Source organism: Centropristis striata, chromosome 16 (genome assembly GCF_030273125.1).
Source record: "Centropristis striata isolate RG_2023a ecotype Rhode Island chromosome 16, C.striata_1.0, whole genome shotgun sequence".
In the NCBI taxonomy this organism is placed as follows: Eukaryota; Metazoa; Chordata; class Actinopteri; order Perciformes; family Serranidae; genus Centropristis; species Centropristis striata.
Window position 1 is genome coordinate 4,784,131 of NC_081532.1, and position 22,250 is coordinate 4,806,380.

A 22,250-nucleotide genomic window follows, 5' to 3' on the forward strand; every position below is an offset into this window, starting at 1 on the left:
ATTCAGAGATTTAATTCAGTACTGCAGCTCAGTGTGAAGCTTGGCTGCATGACTGTGTGTGTGTGTGTGTGTGTGTGTGTGTGTGTGTGTGTGTGTGCTCAGGCAGACACTAATAACACTCCCTCTCCTCCATTCGAGGGTTTTTGTTCCTGAGTGCCTTGCTCTCATTAAGCTGCCATAGTAAGCTGCTTGGCACCTGCTTTAAATGCGACCACCACCCGCTCATTAACACTAACGAAAGCGTGGCTGGCAGCCGCAATCCCCGCCCCGCCTCGTCAAATGGCCCCCTCGCTGAAATTAGCTACGTTTCACAAACAATTTCACCAACTCGTTACACAGTTAGGTGTTTATTGGAAGATGGCTGACTTCGAGGTGCTGTGTGTAATAAGCACACGCCAGGTTAAGATGAGCCAGCCCACATAATAAACCATAATTTGCCGACAAATTCAAACTGAACTTCCCGTCACTTTCCCAGGGGTTACAACACACAAACTTCAGAGGGGGTGTAAAGTATATACGGCATCATATACTGTATATTTATAATTGCTCTTTACAGTGTGTGGCTGCTGCTTGGAACTTTTTCTTCTCATACTGTAGCCATCAGGCTCAGCGTTGGCCCCCTGACCATTCCCTTCCCCCTCAGTGTTATTGTTTGTATTCCCAGTCTCAGATTTTTACCTCCAGCTCCCTGTAGTATTGACTTGTATTCATTCTGAGTAGGATTCAAAGTCCATTTATTTTCTTTACGGTATGGAAAGGCCTTGGTGACATGGCTCCCCTGTGTTTATAATTTTGCTTGTTTCAATTTGTGCTCGGCCTCCCTTGACAGACCCGGGACATGATGTATCGTACACCGCTGCCTTATCTGTTGATGTACAGTTTTAACCTTTCCAGAAGGTTGCCTCTCTCCACTCTGCACAGACCGCTCTCCCTTTTTCTCCCCTTTCCAGCCTCACCTCCCCAATCCAGAGCACAGGAAATACATACGGCACGGCGGGCGGAATAAAAAGAAGAGCATAACCCCTTTTCCAAAGTCATCTAATGTAAATGTTTAGGTTTTGTTTCCATAACATTTCCATATTAAGAGTTGGCGGCCATGTGCAGCGGCGGACCGTGGAAACGATGAGAGTTTGGGGGGCTTGAGCCTTGTGCAGCGCTGAGAGGCTGAGCTATGTGTGTGACACTGTGGTGAACTTTCAGCGTGCATCTGTGGGCTTTCTCCAGGGCTGTTAGCTTTGGCCTGTTTGCTCATAGATACAGCACCGTAAATCACACACTGTAAAATGTAGAATCCGGGGACAGGGGTGCAGAAGCATGCAGTGCTGCGAGGGCCTCTCGGAGGGAGCCGAGAGTACGTGTGGAGTCACATATTCTTCCGTGCATGTGTCTGTCGCCATACAAGTGCTGTATGTAGAACATGCACCGCCTCAAGGCTCAGTCAACAGTACACATACATAGTTGGCGATGTCACGACAACTGATTCTTGCGCTCGTATATATAATTTATGTGGTTGGGATACCTTGTCAAAGTTGTAGAGTCAAACATATGTATAATAAGCTCATAAATTATAACCATAAAAAAGGCTTCCCGTAATTATTTGTCAAGTTCTGTGTGTTTTGTGCCAACAACTCTGCCACAAACTTGAAAAACTGCTCGATCAACCGTTGAAAGATGCAAAAGGACAACTCAATTCTTTTTGTTCTTTGATTTTTATTTGCTTGAAGATGGTTTCGGGTTTGATGGTTTAAACCTCTGAAGTCCAGGAGATTTTGGTTCAAATTTGTCAACTTCCTATGCATTCGTTTCTGTCTCTGGAAACATAAATGTCACACTGTGAAAGCTCCTATGATTGAACTTTCAACTGGCTTTCTCCGCTTGTCTACATATCGTGTATAAATAAAGTTATTACTGTACATAAAACATGTGTATTTTCAATAAATAGATGGACTCCAGAGGGTTAAACAGAATGATGGAATAGCTTGATTACCTTCAAGATAAACAGAAAAGACATGCATTAGTCTCGAAAAATTCCAATAAACATTTTACAAAACAGTTTTCCTAAAGAATAAATGTTACCGTTAGTTGATTTTCAAACAAACAAAGTCATTCAAATGAACCTAGTTAAAGATTAAAGTAATGATTTACATACTTAAAGTAACATCATAGGTTCACATAAAGTTCCAACAAAACACATAAGCTTAAATTAGCATAACTTAAACTGCATTTTACTAACTAATTCAATCAAACAGTCATGGAAAAGCATTTTATTAAAATAATACCATTGGGTCTGTGTTTTAATGTGAAAAGATTGATCACAGGTTCAAGGTTTTATACACTTTACCTTGGAGCTGAACTTCTGCTGCTCTCCGTGGCCCTTTGGCTAGCTTCCTGTCTGGCTCTCCGGAGGCCCAGCAACATTGTTAACTGTCTGAGGATAAAGTGTCTGGGACCAGAACACTGTCAGCCGCCTTGAATCTGCTCTTGCATGTGGGGCTGAGGTGCTCTCTGCTCAGAGTTCAACTGTGACATGTCTTTATGCATGGCAGCTAATGTTCAAAGTATAGGTATGATCTATATGAGGCAGAGAGGGGCCACCGGTGGCTCTTTGGGGCATAATAAATAGCTGGAAAGATGATTTATTGCCTTTGTGAGGAGAAGAAGTGAAATAACGTTGCAGGAACTCCTCCGTTTTAATTGTTTCTGCACCTTTCAGCAGACCTTCAGGTGTACAGTAGCTACAGTGTCTATAAAACACAATAGCAGCACAAAAAAAAGATGAGAGGGAGAGAACAAAAGATAGAAGGAAGAAAAAAAAGAAGTCTTATATTCAAATAGTCTGAACTTGCCTTCACAGTTGCTTGGCAAGTCATTATTTATAGCTTTTAGGAACCGCAGTGCTCGCCAACTGAGGCAAAGTTGCTTTGGCTTTCAAAGTGAACGTGAATGAAACAGCTGGACACTGTTGGATTGGCTAACATTTGCCGCCAGATGCAGTGTGTTTAAGTCTCAGACTCTGTGTTGAACTCTGTGTGCTCTGCTGTGTGCCAAAGGCTTCCGATGACAGGATCCGGAGGCCTTGGTGTGCAGAGCTTTGTTATTCCTCAGATTATTGTTATTTCACTGCCATTGTAATGTGATCAAGTGTGTATCACCCTGTCAGAAAGATCTTAATCTTCCTGGCGGCCTTTTTTGTTTGATTCAGCGCAAGTTTCCTGGATGGTGATCAAAGGAAAATACCTAAGCGACCTTATCTCTCATCTGTCAATCCTGCTTGTGTCCCATCTTCTATCTCTCCTCTCACTTATTCCTGCTTTTTTTTGTTTTGCCTTCCAAATCCAAAGTCAATAGCCGCAAGCGTTTTGCAGGAAACTCATTCATAGCTGCTTCAGAACTCTGAGACATGACAGCAATGATGTCCTAACAAAAGACGGTTTCTTTTTGTTTCTGCTCTGCAGGTTTGGTCCGGGCCTTGTGATCTACTGGTACGGTTTCATAGGAGAGCTGGACTGCCAGAGAGACCGAGGTATCCTGCTCAAAGACTGCTTCCCCACAGACATTGTCACCCTGTGCCATGCCGCCCCGCAGGAGCGCCCACAACAAGAGCCAGAATAAAGACAAAGAGCGAGGGAAAGGAGGAAGGAGAGAGGAAGACGAGGAGGCGGGAAGTGTAGCAACAGCTCTGGATACGTAGATCCGGAAGCAATTTGGCTTTCCTGCAGTGTGAGCCGACGGGCAACACAAAAACCTGCCCTGAACTCCACCTGACCCTCCGTCTCTGTCTGTCTCTCCCTTCCTCTCTTTCACTGCCCCAAAGCTACCACATGTAAACACACACCATCTTTCTGTATATCTGACAGCACAGGGTCAGATTCATACCTGTGTGTGAAAAACACCGTCTTGGAGGCTTTCCTGATTGTGGTCAGCTCCTGGCCCCTGGATGGCCTCTCGCAGCGGACAGCCAGGGTGAGAGCCAGGGCCAGAGCAGGACATAGGGCCTTTTTCTTATCACAGCCAAAGCCCTGGCCTTTGTCACTCCTTCCTCCTCCACTCCATAGGCAGATAAGAGAGGTGCGGTCCGGGGGCTGGGTGGACGCCTGTCTCTCACCTGCGTCACTCAGTGCCCTCTCAGTGGCTCTCCAGGGGGGTAAACAGGATCATTTCTGATTAAAGATGGCCTCACTCTGACCCTTCTCACTTCACTTTATAACATCTAGTGAGGACATTTTGTTTTCTCTTATAACCACAGTGTGTTGAAGCAGGAGTTCATGGCAAGTAAATATCAGCACACTTATTATTTTGTCAACAATTTCTGCTTCTTTATTGAAGATTATCTCAATTAACTATAGATGTTCATATTTTTGGTACATTTTTTTTCACAAACTTGCCATTAAAGGGTGCCCACGATGACAACACAACAGGTGTTTTTGTTTTTCTCCTCGGCTGGAATTTTATGGTGTTTATGGTGTCTAATTCACAACATGGGTCAAAAATTACCCACATTCATTTCCCATGTTACTTCATGCTGGCTGTGTGTTTCTTTGCTCTATCTTTTGAAATCAATTTATTTCATTATTGAATATTCAAAGTGTTCATTGAATATCTTGTTTTTGATTACAACAGATCATTATTTCGATTTTTCCCTTCATACTTTATAAAGAAAAATGTTTTTCCGCAAGTTAATTGAGGAAAACCTGGAATACTCAATGATGAAATTAATTTATTGCAAAGATGTAGAACATAAAAACTCAGTCGGGTCACAACCGCTATTCTTAAGGATAAATAAAATATTTTCTTTTATTAATTTGTTAGTTGTTTAGTCTACAAAACATCATTATAATCACCAAATAATCGCCATCAAAACTTCCCACCCAACAGTCCAACACCCAAAGAAAGTAGGTCCTTACATATGAGAAGCTTGTTTTAAAAGCTTGACCGATATGGGACTTTTGGGACACAATTTTAGAGGGGAAAACTTCACCGATTACGAATATGACAGTCAATATAGTGAATTTTTGAGCAGGAGTCTAAATAGACCTTATCTGTATAGATTGTGCACTGATTGATTTTGCATGGATATAACTATGCAAAGGTACTCAGCAGGTTGTTTCTTAAACCAATATGTTAATTAAAGAATGTTTACCATTATTATACACTCAACGTGTTACAATGTCCACCAACTTGAGGAATTGAAATTAAGAAAAAAATCAAAATAAAGTAAATAAACATTCAGTATCAGACCATTCAAATTACTAAAAAACACCATTTTTAAATCACCTCCACAAGTATTGTCTTCTGCATTATATGGTCTTTACAAAAGGTTTTAATATCATATATTCATACTCATATACTCTGATACTAATGGATACCGATATCTCTGTGATAGACCGATATCAAATAATCCAGATGATTGATTCGGCCACTTATTGTTTTAGCTCTGATCATAGTCCACAAGATTATTGGCCTAAAGTCTGTACTGAATATGTACCCTATAATAAACTGTTTGTTTACATTAGCTAGCATCATAGATAGCCAAGTAGCCTGAAGTTACAATGTTCTCCACACAAGTGAGGTCACAGTCCAATAAAATACTCATTAATAAGGTCTATGTGTCAATGAGTGCTGTAGAGGATTGTCTCTTGCAGCCTTATTTTATTCTGTTATCATTGAAAACAACATTTCCATTGTATAGTAATATTTTGCATGTGTTGATTGTTAATAAATATATTTTGATAAAAGATTTTGAATATGTTCTTACCATGAATATTAACATCATTAACTTCAGATGTTTATTAACTCCAGCTATGCTAGAGCCCACAGGTACGTACAGTAGAAACACCTGATTTCAACGGTAAAGTGCGACTTCTTTACAACCTTTTTATGAGCAGATAGCAATGGAAGAAACACAGCCGGGCGAGGGGAACCAGAAGTGAACATAAAGTTGAGTGATGCTTTTAGAGGCAGATATGCTCTGCCTATAGGGGGTCCCTGTCCTGTCCTCTTCTTTATGGCACACAAAACGATAAGAGGAAAGAAAGTGAAAGGGTGAAGAACCTGCCGCCTCCTCGGAGAATGCATCTTATATGAAGAGGTATGTATTGTGCTCCTAACTGTTGCATTGAAAGAGAATTTCCCGATACACAAATCTTTCAGTGCAGAGACTTGGTAGCTGTCCGTCAGCCCTGGGAGCCTGCAGAGAGATGAATCAAAGCAGACCTCAGGTGAATGAAATGTTCTTCCTAAAGCTGAGCCGCCTCCACTTCTGTTACTGAGGAGAACTCCCCCATATAGCATAAAAATAAGCTCTTCTATGTTTGTTCTGCGGAGTCATTCACCGCTCACGCAGTTAGAGAGATATGGTATGTGGGGGTTAAATACCACTAAAGTGTTGCTTGATTTGTTACCCTTAAACCTCTAACCCTCAGCCGGCTCCCATCTAGGCCTTGATCCCTCCATGAGGAGGCCAGTGGGTCACCGCGAGGTCGCCAGGCGGCCATGGCTTCCTCTGTCAGGCCCCCCCTGCTCCATGTGGTACAAAACAACTGTCCCCATGTGTCCAGTTAAACTCGGCCCTATTGCCTGGCCGTGGAATGCTTAGACATCAGTTTATGGCTCCTGTTGGACACAAAAACAGAGCTATTTTACTCGGGGAGGGAAAATTCTCTATTGAGTAAGAACAGAAAAAAAAAATGGAAAACAGCAGATTCAGTTCCTCTCAAGTTTCAAGCCTTCCTGCCATTGTTTTCCAAGATGGCTGTCGCACAAAAGAGGAGCCAGGGTCAACTCCTATAAATTAGGTTCTGCACACAATGCAAACTAAATACGGCTTTTTTTAAATCCACTTCAAAGCCGTGGGCCGACACCGGCGTCAGCTGACAGTATTTCCATGATGTGAGTGCAAATATAGAAAAAAATAACTTCCATTGGATGATTTTTTAGAGCCGGGCATCTTTATTTTGTGTTTTCCTTGCCCTTGTCCTCCACCTCTTTTTTAGAGTCATTGTTCTTGTCACAACAATGGGGCACTCGAGTGCTCTCCAAATAAGGCCAGTTTGGAGAGGTCGTTTCCTGGGGCCAGGAACACCAGTGTTGTGGAGAAATGTGATCCTCAAGCAGCATCCAGTCACACTCACCATACTGGATCCACATACAGTATTTCCACATCTTAAAAAAATGTGTTTTGACATAGTTATATATGACGGTTAATGATAATCCATTTTGTGTGAAGGAGAAAAAACTCAAAGCACATTATTAATCATGTTTTTCCTGTTACAAAAGCGCCAGGAGACTACATGCAGGACTATTTAGTTACACATTTTATTCAGTATTGTAATATTGGTTACATTTCCTAAATCTGTGACTCCCATGTGTCAGATTAGTTTGATGCAGTTCACAGCATCCACTATGTCTGGCCGGGGCCTGCAGGCTATTGGAAGTCCACTATCCACTCAGATGTACATCTTGGCCCAATCTCTTCCAGATCCTGCTGTTTTATGCCTCTTCAGCCAAGATGCTAGATAGACCACTGAGACACAGAGAGAGAGAGAGAAGGACAGAACCAGAGACAGACTGAAGGGTAGGTTCTATCCCTCCAGCAGACCACCAAACGGACTTCCTCCACGCTCCTGTGTTATTTATGTGGAGAGAGCTCTGGCCTGTTTCTGCCCCAGGCAGCATAGTGCTTTTAGTAGAGATCCTCTCAGCCTCCCTCAGCCAGCAAGACATCACAGGGTGGAAATAAATAAAAGTTCTCCTGGAAGAGTCAGAGCAGCCAGTTTGAAATTAAAAAAGGATTTTTTTTTTTTTTTTTTAAGAGGGCTTGAATAACAGCAGTGGGAAAAGAGCAGCCTCTCTGCCCCGAGCTGAAGCAGATACGAAGAGATTTGGTTTTTATTTTTAGGAAGCTCTGCCTGCTAATCAGACGCTGTTATTTAAAAACAACAATGGATCATGAGAAAAATGGTCTGGGGGATTTTGAATGGCGAAGCAGTGGATGTTTGATTGACAGGATGGAGGGCAGATGGTATGTTTGAGGGAAACTATGACACATTAATCCAGTCAGAGGGGTGAGGGGAGATGTGGTGGGCTAGTTCAGTTCTAGTGATGTATGAGTCACTGGGAGTGTGGGACAAACACGCACAAAACACGGCCGAGAGCCTCGAAAAACTACGAATTTCAGAACTCTGAACACCCAACAAAAACCTCTCCTGACACTGATGTGACATGGGATCACATGCACCCAGGGCCCGGTCGCTGAAATCCTCCATTACTGACAGGCCTAAATGAGCAACTCAAGTCACTTTGTGTTAAAAGGAACAGCGTGGCAGTGGAAACCGAAATATCTCACATGGTGCACCACGTTAAATAGAAAGGTGTTGACTGGGCTTCCTGCTAATTGAGGTATTCCATTTAGAGCCAAGCTCCCATTTGTAAAAACAGTGGCGCTTGCCGTGTAACCCACGCCTCCAGATAAATCCAGGAAGCATATTTGGAGTTCCTTCCAGTGAGACCTGATACACCATGTGGTCCGAGGCCGGTGACGCACCTCAGCTTAGCACAGATGTCAACATCACTGATCGCTGTTTTAAAACAAGTAAAAATGAGTTAACCCTCTGAAATCTTGGGCTATTATGTCCTTTCAAAGATCTGTTAAAAAATCTTCACCATGCCATGTTGGTATCAGTTTTTTTCAGCGTTAACTCACCTATATGTCCTGATAGTTCACTTTTAACTTTAACTTACTTGATAAAAGTGTTGAACCCAAAAGAAACAAAAGGAAAACATTAAATCTGATCTTGAAAATTATATTTTCAATCACCCATTTCAATTCAATTCACAGAATTTTAAATGTTGCAAATATGAACACATGTTGCAAATATAACATATAACAGGTAAAATGAGGATAATATATAGTTCTATATTTTTATACTAAATATATTTGACATTATTTCAAAGTTTTACTTGGCTGAATATGATCCCAAAAAAATCTGGCATGGAGTTTCAAGCCAGAACTTTAGAGGGAAACTGATGGAGAGACTCAATGTTGCTTCATTTTTATGTCTTCACGTCATGAAGAAGTGATGTGTCGGTGGTTTCATGGACTCTAGAGGGTTAAGAATAGATGATACTGCATTTTAATTATTTTTTTCATTGTGGTGGCTCCATGAAAATCCCATGTAAATAGTTTATTGTTGTTGAGAGAAAACAGGCAGATTTCATATGCAAATGTTTATATTGCACTATAACTTGATTGTCCTGTTGAATTTTGAGGTGATTTCTGTTTAAAATGAGCTGAGGACCAAAATGCTACTTGATTCTAGATTCTTGATTCTTGATTTTTGTTTGTGTCTTGTCTGTGGACTTCCTCGTGATGGCTCTATCAATTCAATACATTTGTGCTGCAGGGAATAGGTGTTAAATAAATATTCGATGCTTTGAAAGTGGTTGAGTCTATGTAGTGGGTCCATTTTGCAAAATTATACTGATGCTGATGTGTTTTATTTTCATAACATCACATCAGCAAGAGGACATAGTGGTGCATTTGTAGTTCTATGAGTGTTTGCACTGTACATCAAAATGCACTTGATGACAGTTAGTTATTGATGTATTGAGTATATTTACTGTATATTACTGTAATAAATTCTGTATTTTGCCAGATTATGGTGACTCTGGGGTCGTGATGATGGGGCCCTTGTTGCCCAGGGTACAGCAAAGTGTTAATCTGGCCCTGAATTTAGCTAAATAAAGGGGACACCCCGGACAAAAGCACCAAATTTTTTCCAAAAAGTTTACATTTTTGATGGAAGCCACTTTATCAAGATTGCAGATCGGAGATGGCAGCCATATAAAGTCTATGAGAGCCAATATATCTTCCAAGCGACTCAGAATGTCAATCTTGGTGTCAAAATCTACTTTTTCTGGGTCAAGGAATCATTTAAAGCTATGACCTATATCAATATATGTCTGACCGCTTAGGAACCTTGAAAATACGTAAAAACATGGCAAAAATGAACATATCTATTTGATCAAATAATCATCTAGTGATATTCTCAAAAGCTTCAAATGATTCTTTGGCCCAGAAAATGTAGATTTCGAAACAAAGATTGACCTTCTAAGTGGCTTAGAAGATAAATTGGTTCTCATAGACTTTATATGGCTCCGATCCGCAGTCTTGATGCTCCTACTAAAAATTGAAACCTTTGGTGATAGAGAGCATGTGGAAAATATTTGGTGCGTGTCCCCATTCTTCTCATATCTGGTCCTAAGCCTCCTGACTATCAGCCACATATTACAGCAGCTATTTTTGCTTGTCCGCTTTGATTCGTGCACATTGTTTTAACATGTATTGTCATGGATGAAAAGGAGGAGGTGAATACCGCAGAGGAGCATAGGGAGTTTGGAGAAAAAAGAAAAAAAAAAGATCTGTCAATGTAATGGAGGGAGCGTGCGTTTGTGGTTGTAAATGAAACAAATAATACCAGTGAAGCTAATAATGTTCAGTTAAATGTATGCATGTTATTCTTTTTTTTTGCCATGTTTTTACGTAATTTCAAGGTTCCTAAGCGGTCGGACATATATTGATATAGGTCATTTACAGTGCATGTATTCTGCAAAATGAACATATCTATTTGATCAAATAATCATCTAGTGATATTCTCAATATCTTAAATGATTCTTTGACCCAGAAAATGTAGATTTCGACACCAAGATTGACCTTCTAAGTGGCTTGGAAGATATATTGGTTCTCATAGACTTTATATGGCTGCCATCTCCAATCCACAGTGCGTGTCCCCATTCTTCTCATATCTGGTCGTAAGCCTCCTGACTATCAGCCACATATTACAGCAGCTATTTTTGCTTGTCCGCTTTGATTCGTGCACATTGTTTTAACATGTATTGTCATGGATGAAAAGGAGGAGGTGAATACCGCAGAGGAGCATAGGGAGTTTGGAGAAAAAAAGAAAAAAAAAGATCTGTCAATGTAATGGAGGGAGCGTGCGTTTGTGGTTGGAACCACAGGGGTGACAGCCGGCATGGAGGCGGCCCTGCTCCAGCATCGGCCACCGGAAAGGTCAGCCCCCCTGAGTGGCATTTGGACTGTGACAGAAGTGACCCAGAAACTGTGTCATCTCCTGTTCTCAGCACGGGGTCCAGAGGAGGCCCGGTAACATCCCTGGTACAGGTACAGGCCAGCGTGTGGAAGGGCGGGGGGGAGAAGAACAGCAGGGTAGAGGAGAGGTAGAGGAGGAAGAGGCTGTAGACGAATGGTGACATTCTGAAAGATTAGAGCGGTGTGGTAGGAAAATATGAGGTAGACGGAGAGGGAGAAAGGTTAGTTGCAAGAGGCTGGAGACAAAATGTGATTGAGTCAAAACAAACCCTGGCTCACCCGTTCTCTTGTCCTCTATTTGTGAGCAAGATTGCCTGATGAGAGCTGTCGCAAGCTTGTTATTATGAAATAAGTGCACTTCGGAGGAGGCGGGGCTACTGTACACAGTGACCATGGAGACAAGCGGAGCTATTATGGGATGCATCCACCACAGGTTTTGATTGGTGCTGAGAGCAAAAAGCTTGAATCCAGGGCACAATCAGAGGCTGTAATCCAGTTGATCTGGCCCTGCACACGGCGCTCATTCAGAAGTAGCGTTGCATTTGTCAAAACAAGCTTCACAATCATTTATCACACCGCCATAAATCCTGGCTTCAAGTCGTGATGCACAGATGAGACGACTCCGCCATTATGTACAGACTCAGCTTAATTTTGGAAGTATTTGAAAGAGCACATGCGATTGGTTATTTTATTCAATTGTTGCCACTGGCAACATAATATTTTCATGTGCTGGGAAATTGTGAAGGGCAGGGATAGAAGCAGCCAGAGGAGTGGAGAAAAAGGAAGAAGCAGGGAGGGAGAGGAGAGGAGGGGAAGACTGGACTTAACTTTCTTTTTTTTTTTTTTTTTTTGTGATGCTTTATGAGTATTTTGTTGGGCCTTCTCTGTGCTGAGCAATTAACTGTTTGGCTGAAAGCACGGTGCCAGCTCCAGTGCTCCTCAGCTAGAGAAATGTGGGCCATTTATCACTTTTACAACTCATTTTCACCCCCAAAACACTCCCCTCTTGGGCTGGATACAACCTCGCTGCTGCCATGTCCTTGAGTTCCTGGTGACAGGTAAATATACACTTCCATCCAAACACATGTCCCACATCGTCTATATTTGACTTATGGGAGGTCAGCCTGCGAGGGATCGATGTTGCAGTTCATTTTTAGAGGCTTGATGATGTCATGTTACGGTGGACTGGGGGGTTATGGGTCCATGAACCTGTTGCTGCAAGAAAGCAACAGTCAGCCTTGACTCAGTCAGAGTCAGTGAGGAGCGCATGAGGCAACACGTGTGAATATTCACGCACACTTTGAGGGAAATACTTGACTGAACCAAAGTCTCTACTGTAACGTCAGCACATCACTCCACTGACAACTTCCCAGTCCCACAGGGATCATCGTCAGGTCACACAAGAGGGAAGAATGAATGGAGCGATGTGATGTTGTCATTCAAATGCAATGGATCACTTGAACTCCATTGCCCTGTTGTAATGACCCTGTGTAAGGACCTGTAATGTGGTTTTCCCATTGGGTTTGAGAGAAACCCTATGCCAGGCCATTCAGGTAGCGCAATAAAGTGCTTTTCACTTTCTGAGGACTTCCTGTCTCCAGTGGCGTTCTCCATTAACTCCTCACAGACAGACAAGAGCCTTTCTATTGGCCCAGACACTCTTTATCGCAGCAGTTATTCCCCCCAGGTACGGCGCTACCTGGCCCGCAGATAAGATAGGAAGCCGGCTGCCTGTCATTATTGGCAGATGAAGGCTATCGGAATATTGACAACAGTTTACACTCCTTGTTGAGAAACAAAGTTGGACTTGTGAGACAGTGGCACACAGGGCTTTTATTGTGTAGGGGAGATATGAAAGCCCAGGTTCCCTGTGGTCACACACCCAAATAGCCTTATGTCACAGCCTGCACCCCTCCTCCTCCTCCTCCTCCTCCTCCTCCTCCTCCTCCTGCTGCTGCTGCTGCTCCTCTTCAGTTGGCTACTATTTATTCCCACCAGCTGTAGTGTGATGTGCTAAAAAAGTTCTTGACACCAGCTATTGCTTTTCATCACTGCAGCTTCCGACTGCTAACAGGGAGCATGCTAGCCTCTCTCATAGACTGTGTACAGGAGGAAATGCTCACATTTGAATCATAAACATAAAGTTATTACAGGCTTTGTTTTATATATTTAAAATATTTCTATTTCTAATGAATTTCCAGCATCGTTGTTTGAGTTGCTTAAGTATTAAAATACCGGAAATGTCAAATTAAAACGGACAGACTGAGAAGAAGATGAAGGAAGAAAAAGGGAAAAAAAGAAAAATGTGATGTTGGATCACGCTTTTTTTTTTTTTTTTTTTTTAACTGCGGCGTGATGCGTTTACGTTCTTTAACACAGTTTGTTTTGTAAGCCGAAGAGAAATTCAGTCCCTGCATGAGTCGTTACGCATCTTGAACGTTTTATAAATTAAATTTCGCTCTTTTGATATCAGCAGGTTATGTCTACAAAATGACACGATGTCAGTCTGTGCCAAAAAAAAGAATAAGTTAAAAAAAAAGACAAAAGATATGCTTCGCTTGTATTTTTAAGACTAAATTTAAACGACTTTACTTTCTGCTTTCGAGTAATAATACATAATAAATTAATACATTTAAAGTGATAATACCCCGAAGTTGCTAGGCAACTTGTCACCCGAAAAAATTAATTTTGTCGAAATATTGACGAAGTCGTTTCCTCTTTGAGACAAATAGATAAATAGGCAAATTCAATTTTCTTGCCCTTTTTTAAAAAGAAAAATCGATTTAAAAATATCGACAGCCTTTTTCTTTGTAGTTTTAATCATAATTAGAACGCGTTTATTTAAATTTTCAAACGAAATTATTTTTTATTAAATATAAAAAAAAACAATATACGGATAATAAAATCAAGATTATAACAACAAAATAATACCCTACATTAAAACCCGGTATTATTATTTTAATTGTTACATTTTAAACACATATATTTAAACCATTGACTGTTGTTTGTTTTGTAGAATTATGAATCCATGATTGTAATTATTATTAAAGCCTCTCAGGCTCCATAATGAAGTGGACCACCTCTGTGTCTCCTTGATATTTCCTCCGGAGGAAACGATCTCCTGTAACTCCATCCCAGTGACACCAGTCCTCCCTCCCCCGTCTTTGGTCCCTCTTCTCTTTCCGTACAGACCTCTGTGCCATTACATTGTTTTGAAAAATAAGGAGAGGTTTTAACTGCCATCCGAGACGATAATGGTTACCGATTCTATACTTTCAGTCATAATCTTCAAGTGGGCCGTGATTAATGATGTCAGTGTTAGCCGGGTCCTTCAGGCCCCTGGCTGGATGACTTCAGCCCTCTCTCTCTTTCTCTTTCTCTCTCTTTCCTTTAAACACACACACGCACACACACACAGTCCGGGCCGTGCATGCATGCTCAGCTCTTGCAGAGATGTTGCGGTTGCATGCTATGAATTGCTCATTTCTCTCTCTCTCTGTCTCAGGAAGGGGAGCCGGGCAACAAGTCCCCAGGTGCGAAGCATAATATTGACCCTACAATCCATCTTTATTGATTTTACCATCAACGTGGCCGCCTAATACATGCATAAGGAGCTTTATACCTGTGAGTAAATATGAGATGCGAGTCTGTGGAGGTCAGGTTAACTGCAGCAGGTCAGACTTTTATCATTTTAAGGGATGAAATAGAACCAAAATGGTGTGAGGCCTCTTTTACGCATGATTTTTTTTTATTTTATTTTTTGTTATTTGAGCTGATCTTTGTATTTATAAAGCAGAAATGTGAACAAATATTTGCACGAGCTGCTTCTTCGTCTTCTTCTTCTTCAATTTCGCTTTCTATAAACACATTTACTTTGGCCTCCAGAAGGGGTCGCCATCATGTAATAACAGTGCGCCCAAGGGTGTGGTGAGGAGGGGGTCTCCAGCTCTCTCTCTCTCTGCCTCATCTATTATATTGCAGTTATTAATTAATAGATTTGGAGCGTGCACTGTGCCTATAGAAACGTGTATTAATCCACAACCCGGAGAAATATCAAGATTTTTTAGAAAAGCCTTTTTCTCCCTCTCTGCTCTTTCTCTCTGTCTCCCTCAGCTCTCTTCTGTTATTTACAGTTCTTGTGAAATGTCTCACTTTGCTGCCCTCGGCTACCCGCAAGATATTTCTAACCTTTTTTTTTTTTTTTAAAGCTCTCAAAATAACCAAAGGAAATTAAGAATTAAGAAAAAATAGGACAACAACTCGTAAATTAAAATAAATCGATATTTTCCGTGCACCGTTAGGACTTTTAATGGAATAATGTCAGATTTATTAGTGAATCTTAAAGCTGTGATTATTTCAGTGGAAAAAGCGGTCAAATGTTGACAACCTGAGGGGCATTGTAACACAGCGCTGCAGAAAGCAACATAATGAGACGACCGGGCCTGAGGCTTGCCTAATTAAATCTTAACTGATTGAAATAAAGGTTTGAGTACCTCAAGGCTTCACTAAACTCCGGCTATTTCCCTTTTTATTGCGCTTTATTTATTCTGCCCTCTTTTTCTCTGCTTCTTCACCACAAGCCATGGCAATTTCCAGCCCCTGCTCCTTCTAAAGCCCTATAGCTACATTATTTGACTAATTATAATTTTCACATCATTAAGATTTATTTTGAGTGTGTGTTGGGGAAGAAAGAGGAGGGGGGGGGGGGGGGGGGGGGGGGGGGGGCTGTCACTCATTTTTAAGAAGACAAGCATCGCTGAAGTGTGAACAAAATCGCCTCTAATTCAAGTTGTCGCGTCCAAACGCATACAGTCCTGAGATTTATTTTTTAATATTCCCCCTAAAAATACACTTTAATTTTTATTCAATCTCTGTGATGAATAATGCACATTTTCTCTAGTTCATTTTTTTAAATGGTCTTTCTTTTTAAAGTATTTTTTAATGGAAAAACCCCAAAACAAAATGTGTATTTTATTAAATACAAAATAAATAAATTGTGTAAAATACGTTTAAGCCTAATTATATAATAGTGCAATATGTCAAGGCTGTATTATTTGAAGATAAAATCATAATTTTTTATTTATCAAAATGCCATGGAATAAATGCAGGAGTGCGCGTTTGGTGAAAGGGCAGTTGGTGGAGAGCCACGAGTGTTGCTGCCTCCATTGTCTGAGAAAATACTATCATAAATGATAAATAGATAATGGAGCTGTCTCCTGCAGACACGTTCATCAGCTGGAAATGGGAGCTGGCGCGGAGCACCGCCGAGAATTAAGGCGAAAGAGTTTGTAACATTCCTGCAGGGGAGAAGTTGTTGACAATTAAAGAACACACACACACACACACATACACACACACGGAGAAAGAGAGGGAGAGAAAGAGGAAGAGACAGAGAGAGAGAGAGGTCAAACGTGCGTTTACTGTCCGTCTTTTGGGACTGTTTTGTTTATTCCGGTGTAATATTTCTGCTGCTTGACCAACAGAACAGACTGTTTTTGTTTACTCTAAATTCAAAGGCTGTCTCCTTCAAGGCCGGCTCGGATTTTCAGGTGTTGCTGCCACTTAAATCTCGTTTTTACAATCAAGAAAATAAATATTTTATCTGAAATAACAAATGAAGTGGTCATGAGGTGGCTGGCAGCCTTTTAGTCGCGTGTGACTTCCAGTTTGGTGTGATTTTTTTTTTTAATGATAAATCAAAAGACAGACATTAAAAAAAACATGTGGCTTCATAAACCATTAAATCTTTTTGACTTTACTGACTGAATTTAAATCAAATTTTCTATTTCCTCGTGTGATAAAGGTGTAAATCGTGTATTTTTTTACTAAGAAAAAAATAAACTATGATTCACATCAAGCAACGAGAGAAAGAAAATGGCAAAGAAAAACATTCAGTCATGAAGTTTTTGCCTCTCACTCGATTATCTTTCTGCAGTTTAGATTGCACACATCAACCCGGGCTTTTATTTTGTAAAAAAAAAAAAAAAAAAAAAAGGCAGCCAGTCCCCTTTTAAAGAAAACCCTTTCGGTGGTGCTATAATAAACCATTTTCCCTGGGCTTTATTGATCAGTCACTCTGAGCTAATGTAATTATCCTCATCAATAGGGGGACTGCAGGGAGAATCATTATGCGGTTGACATTGATAAATGATCAGCCAAATGCGGCCCTTTTTCTCCCAGGGACCCCCGCCTCTGACCCGCTCACACAGGCCTACATAACGTAGTCATAGAAACACCTTATGGCAAGAGGAGAGAAAACTGCTGAAATGTTAAAAAAAAAAAAAAAAAAAAAAAAAAAGGAGGGCAGCACACACACACATACACACATAGAGAAAACCTAAAAAGTGTCCCCCAGAGCAAGCCATTTCGGGGAGAGCCAGCTGCAAAGCGAAGGACACTCAGCCCCTCTGCGCGTCCATTTTTATGACCACTATCCAAATCAGCAGTTTGAAAGAAAAGCAAAGCAGAAACAAAACTTTTTTTTTTTTTTTTTTTTTGGTAAAGAAGCCTTGGCTATTATAGCAGCAGATGCACTTCTAAAAATACATATCTGCAGAGAAAAACACAATAACACGAGCATTATTAACATGTTGCGTCTGCAGCACACGCACACATGCACGCACGTACGCGCACACACAGTGTTTGCAGCGGGTAAACTGTGTGTGGACTTTTAATATTGTTGCACGAGGAGCGGGCTGCATTGTGCAGCAGTGCAGAGGGAATATATTCCTTATTTTATTCGTGCAGCAGCAGCCCGGACTGGCTTTGACAGGGAGGAGATGAAGGGGAGGAGTTGTTTAGCTCGGCTGGATCATCCATCATCCCTGTCACACCGAATCGGCAAAAGGAAAGCAGCAGAGGCAATCTACCTTCTGTCTCATCGGGGAAGAGAGGGGGGAGAGGAGGAGGAGGAGGAGGAGGAGGGGGAGGAGGAGAGGAGGGGGGAGGGAGGGAGGCAAAGAAAAGAAAAAAAAACTATTAATATTAAAATCCTCTCCATCCACAGTAATCCTCACGTTTTCTCTCTTTTTCATCTGATAATCTCCGCACAAAACGGAGGGCTTCTTCCTTCCGTTTTATCCACAGAATAATAGAGCGCCAGAAAAACAAAAAGGGACTTTTAGGTTTTGAATAGTTGAGGGAACAAGATGCATCATTAACTAGACTCTCGTGTAAAACCCAGAAATATCTACATTTTTTTTTTTTTACCCCAACCTGGTTAAGGCCTTAACATCCCTCTGTGAGTGTGTGTGTGAAAGAGTGTGTGTGTGTGAGTGTGTGTGTGTGCAGAGAAACTGTAAAACAAACATGAAGTGTGTAGGTATTATGTCCGGAATTTCATACAATAACTAATGGAAGCTAATAATAGTGTAGGCTGAACGTCAGAAATGATTTTAAATAAACATAAAATAAACTGATATTAATTTCAAGATTTTAAAATGTATTTTTTTTATGTGGGGACATGTAATGAAATATCTGCGTGAAGGGATTTAAATCACAAATAGAAGTCACTGTGATTTTAATTTTATAAAAGTGGTCTCTGTTTTTTTTTTGTTTTTTTTGCAAGAACTATAAATTTCAGCAGCTAAATAAATATATGAAAAGGCCTAAAGCTAATGGAAAAACATGAATTATAAAAAATATTTAGAATTTAAATTGACTGCAAATTAATATATTGCTAAATAAAACATCAGGTCATTTTTAGACCAATGTCTGATTTAATTTTTTTAAACTAATTACAAAAATAAAAGAAAAAGAAAAAAAAACGTTCAGAAGGCCACACGAGTATATTAATAAACAGCTGAATGTATAAACGAAAAATCCCAGCTGTTTGTTTAGGTGCATTAAATATAAACAATAAAATATACATTAATTATAATCATCTAATATTATATAGTTGTGCCACGTAATATATGTGTGCTGATTTAAACAAATCCAGCTGATAAGCAGTGCTTCTAATAAAAATTTAAAGAAAAAAAAAAGGAAAAAAAAAAAAGTAAGGCCTTGAATGCAGCATAAGAGAAGTTTAAAGTTCTGTGTGAAGGGCAGAAAATATTTCAGCCGAAGTGATGTTGTCGTTTCTGGTTTAAGGCTATGACTCGGATGGCCGCGGGCGAACACAAGGCAAAGAGATAGAGAAGAGAGAAAGGAGGAGAAGAGAGGAGATAGCCTATCAAAGCCCATCTGAGAGCTGCTGCACGGCGATGCAGAGTTTCACCGACAGGCGGCGCTGCAAAACGGCAGAAAGGATCCGAGAGAGAGAGCAGGCCAGCCGGTCTCACACTGGGGACAGATCCGCTCTATTGTCTGAACGCCAGAAAGAGAGAAGGGGAATCCATCTGAACTAAATCTACTTTTTAAAATTCTAATTTAATCTTACACTATCTTTTTTTTTTTTTTACACAGGCAGAAATATATAAAAAAAATATATATATTTTAATCTTTTAAATTAATTTGTGGTTTTTTTGTTAATTGTAAATTGGGATGTTTTCAAGAAAATTAAGCATGAAATAAATAATCTCCAGAAAGTATAATTTATTGTTGTTTTTTGTGCAACTTTTGTTCCTTCTGTTTAAAACTGGAGGCCACTTTTTATTTTATTTTATTTTATTTACCACCACGTCACTGCTGACTGTTTATCTTTTGGTCGAGGGTGAGTTTACACCCTTCATTTGCATTTTGACAGTTATTTATCATTTAGACAACATATTTGTGTGCCTAAATAAATTGCCATGGCAAGCTATATTTCAACCATAATTTGTTGTTGTTATTTAATAAAAGGGGCATTCAATAACCGAATGGGCAGTTTGGTAAAAAAAAAAATAAGCTACTGCAAATAGATAGTGCTGGAAAAGTGGGAGCTTCACTGTTGTATTTTTTTTTTGACCATTTACAAAAATAAAATTAAAAAAGACCTTGTTGACAGGCAACAACGCACCCAACACACGTTTTCTGAAAAAACAATTAATCTTATTACCATTAAAGGGAAATGTGGATAAAGACGTTTTTTTCACAACACAGTTAATCACACAAAAATCTAACAAAAATCAAAAATGAAATATTTATTACAGCATTTGTGACTGAACACCTTTTAAACATTACGTCACAGTCCTCATACAAGTATTTAATGTATTTTTGACAAAGCTTAAGGGAGACGGCATCTTATCTAGTGAGGAACACGTGCTGAAAAAGGAAGGAATTCATGGACATACAATATCAATGCCACAGCAGATCTGAAACTAGCAAAAACATTCTTTTTCAATTGAGGTAAACACATAGAATATCTAACATGAAACAATTAATAGACTGAACTCTGTACGAAGTTTGTTACAATATTCTCTCAGCTTTTTTTCCCCCAAAAGCATTGAGTTCATAATTTAAGTTTTTTTTTTCCATTTTTTTTTTTTTTAGTTTTAGGTTTTTTGGTGCATCAACCATCAAATGCTTCTCCAGTGCCGCAGAATCAACGTTTGTGTCAGTATTGTCCTTATGGCAAGAATGTTGATCCGCAGATAAAGAAGCGCCGTAGGATGTTGCTTTTCCACTATTAAGCTTCCTTCAATTGGCTCTTAGCAATGAGAGTCCAGGGTACAAAAAAATAAAATAATATTAAAATAAAAATGTATAAAACCAACACAATCCAGTGCTTGGGCAATTCAAACAAAGAACTTTTTTCCTTTAAAACCTACAGGGCAACATTCATTCATGAACCAAAAAAGAGGGGCATGACAAATGTTCAAACTGAATCTTCTGGAGAGATCCGGTGTCATTTAGCAGCCTTTTCCCATCATGCCCTGTTCTTATGGGGGACAGGACCTGATTGCCCTCTGTGGTTTGAGATGTTCCATCTTCTTGTTTTTTTTTCTTTTATAGTGCTGTGCTGCGAGACAGTTTCTCCTCCAGGAAGGAGCACACACAGTGTGAGAGAGAAAAGGTTAACCTTTAATTCTAAAACTAGCTCAGGAAACATAAACCATGTGATCAACGAAAAATGCACAAGTTTTAACTTATTTATCTATACTTTTTATACTACAGTAGTTATAACTCTTGGAGTCTTTCTGTTGTTTCTTTTTTAAATCTTCCAGAGTGATTTTATTTTAGAAGCGTTTGAGCGCGTCACATGAAAGTGTACTGAACATGTTTATGATGGCGTGTGAGTGAGTGTGCGAAAAGTGTGTGTTTTTCTTTCGAGTGTGTGCATCTGTCCGTTCTTTGCACACGTGTACGTCAAAAACATCCTCCGTTGATCTTTACCAAAAGCCCAAGACTTTACAAAGTGTTCTTGTCAGCTTGGTCCTCCGTTTTGGATGAAAGTAACAAAATTGACAAGTCTAAAAAAAAAAAAAAAAAAAGAAAAGAAGAAAAAAAAAGAATTATCACAGCTCATCTGGAATTCTGTTTCTTTAGTGTCAAATTCTGGTCAAAAGGGTTCGCTTTTTATTCTTAAAAATAGTCTCAAAATAGGATTTGTTGTGGGCTGCTTTCTTTTTTCTTTTCTTTTTTTTGAAACTGTTTTCTTGTAGTAGCTGCTGTTGTTGTGGTAGCAAAGTTCCCTTATACTATTGGGCATGGATGTCCAGGCCTTGTCCTCCAGTACTGGGGTCAATGGGAGTGAGCAAAGGGGGTCTCTGTGCAGACATGGTCATTCCTGGGTGCGACGAGGGTCCTCCATGCATCAGCATGGCGTGGTGGGGGTGGTGGTGATGAGGGTGGTGGGCGTGGGGGTGGTCGGGCAGGTACGCATGGAGAGGGGGTCCGTGTCGGAGCTGGGAGGGGTGAGAGGTCATCTGATGAGGGTTGGTGTAAGTAGGAGGGGCCATGCTCATGCCCATAGGACCGCTCTGAGGTACGTACTCCCCTGGTATGCCTGGCAGACCTGAGAAAAGAAAAAAAAAAAACAGACAAAGAAATGAATTTACACCCTCAATAAAACTTTTTTCTCCGGACATGCTCCTTCAACATTAACAGGCCTTAATTCAATTTAAACACAACTTCAGCAACAAAGAGCTTAGCGGATTTTATGACACTGCGTCTGTGACTAGAGCGCTTTTAGCTTCGACAAGTAAAAGAGAGACATTATTGCAGCGGGCTATTTTAGGCTATGGTGAGTGGTTTACAATGCCCAATAGCGTTGTGGTCGGGT

At 40.4% G+C, this 22,250-nt stretch overlaps 2 protein-coding genes across 9 annotated transcripts in view; one reads left to right on the plus strand and one right to left on the minus strand.

Moving 5' to 3' along the window:
- The window catches only part of cdin1 (CDAN1 interacting nuclease 1), an 81,177-nt gene extending 76,227 nt beyond the window's left edge, over positions 1-4,950 (plus strand). For both annotated transcript variants that reach the window (XM_059354070.1, XM_059354071.1), the window contains one exon: positions 3,456-4,950. In XM_059354070.1, coding sequence (XP_059210053.1) covers positions 3,456-3,612 — 157 coding nt within the window. In that variant the 3' untranslated portion in view covers positions 3,613-4,950. The remainder of the gene's footprint in view (positions 1-3,455) is intronic.
- A 15,204-nt stretch (positions 4,951-20,154) lies between these two features.
- The window catches only part of meis2a (Meis homeobox 2a), an 83,921-nt gene continuing 81,825 nt past the window's right edge, over positions 20,155-22,250 (minus strand). For 5 of the 7 annotated variants that reach the window (XM_059353029.1, XM_059353027.1, XM_059353030.1 and 2 more), the window contains exon 13: positions 21,860-21,983. Coding sequence is in view for 2 of the 7 variants with exons in the window: in XM_059353032.1 (XP_059209015.1) it covers positions 21,667-21,983 (317 nt within the window). In the remaining 5 variants the exon portion in view is untranslated. Of the gene's footprint in view, positions 21,984-22,250 lie in introns of all 7 variants that reach the window. The other 2 variants (XM_059353032.1, XM_059353033.1) reach the window with 1 other exon arrangement.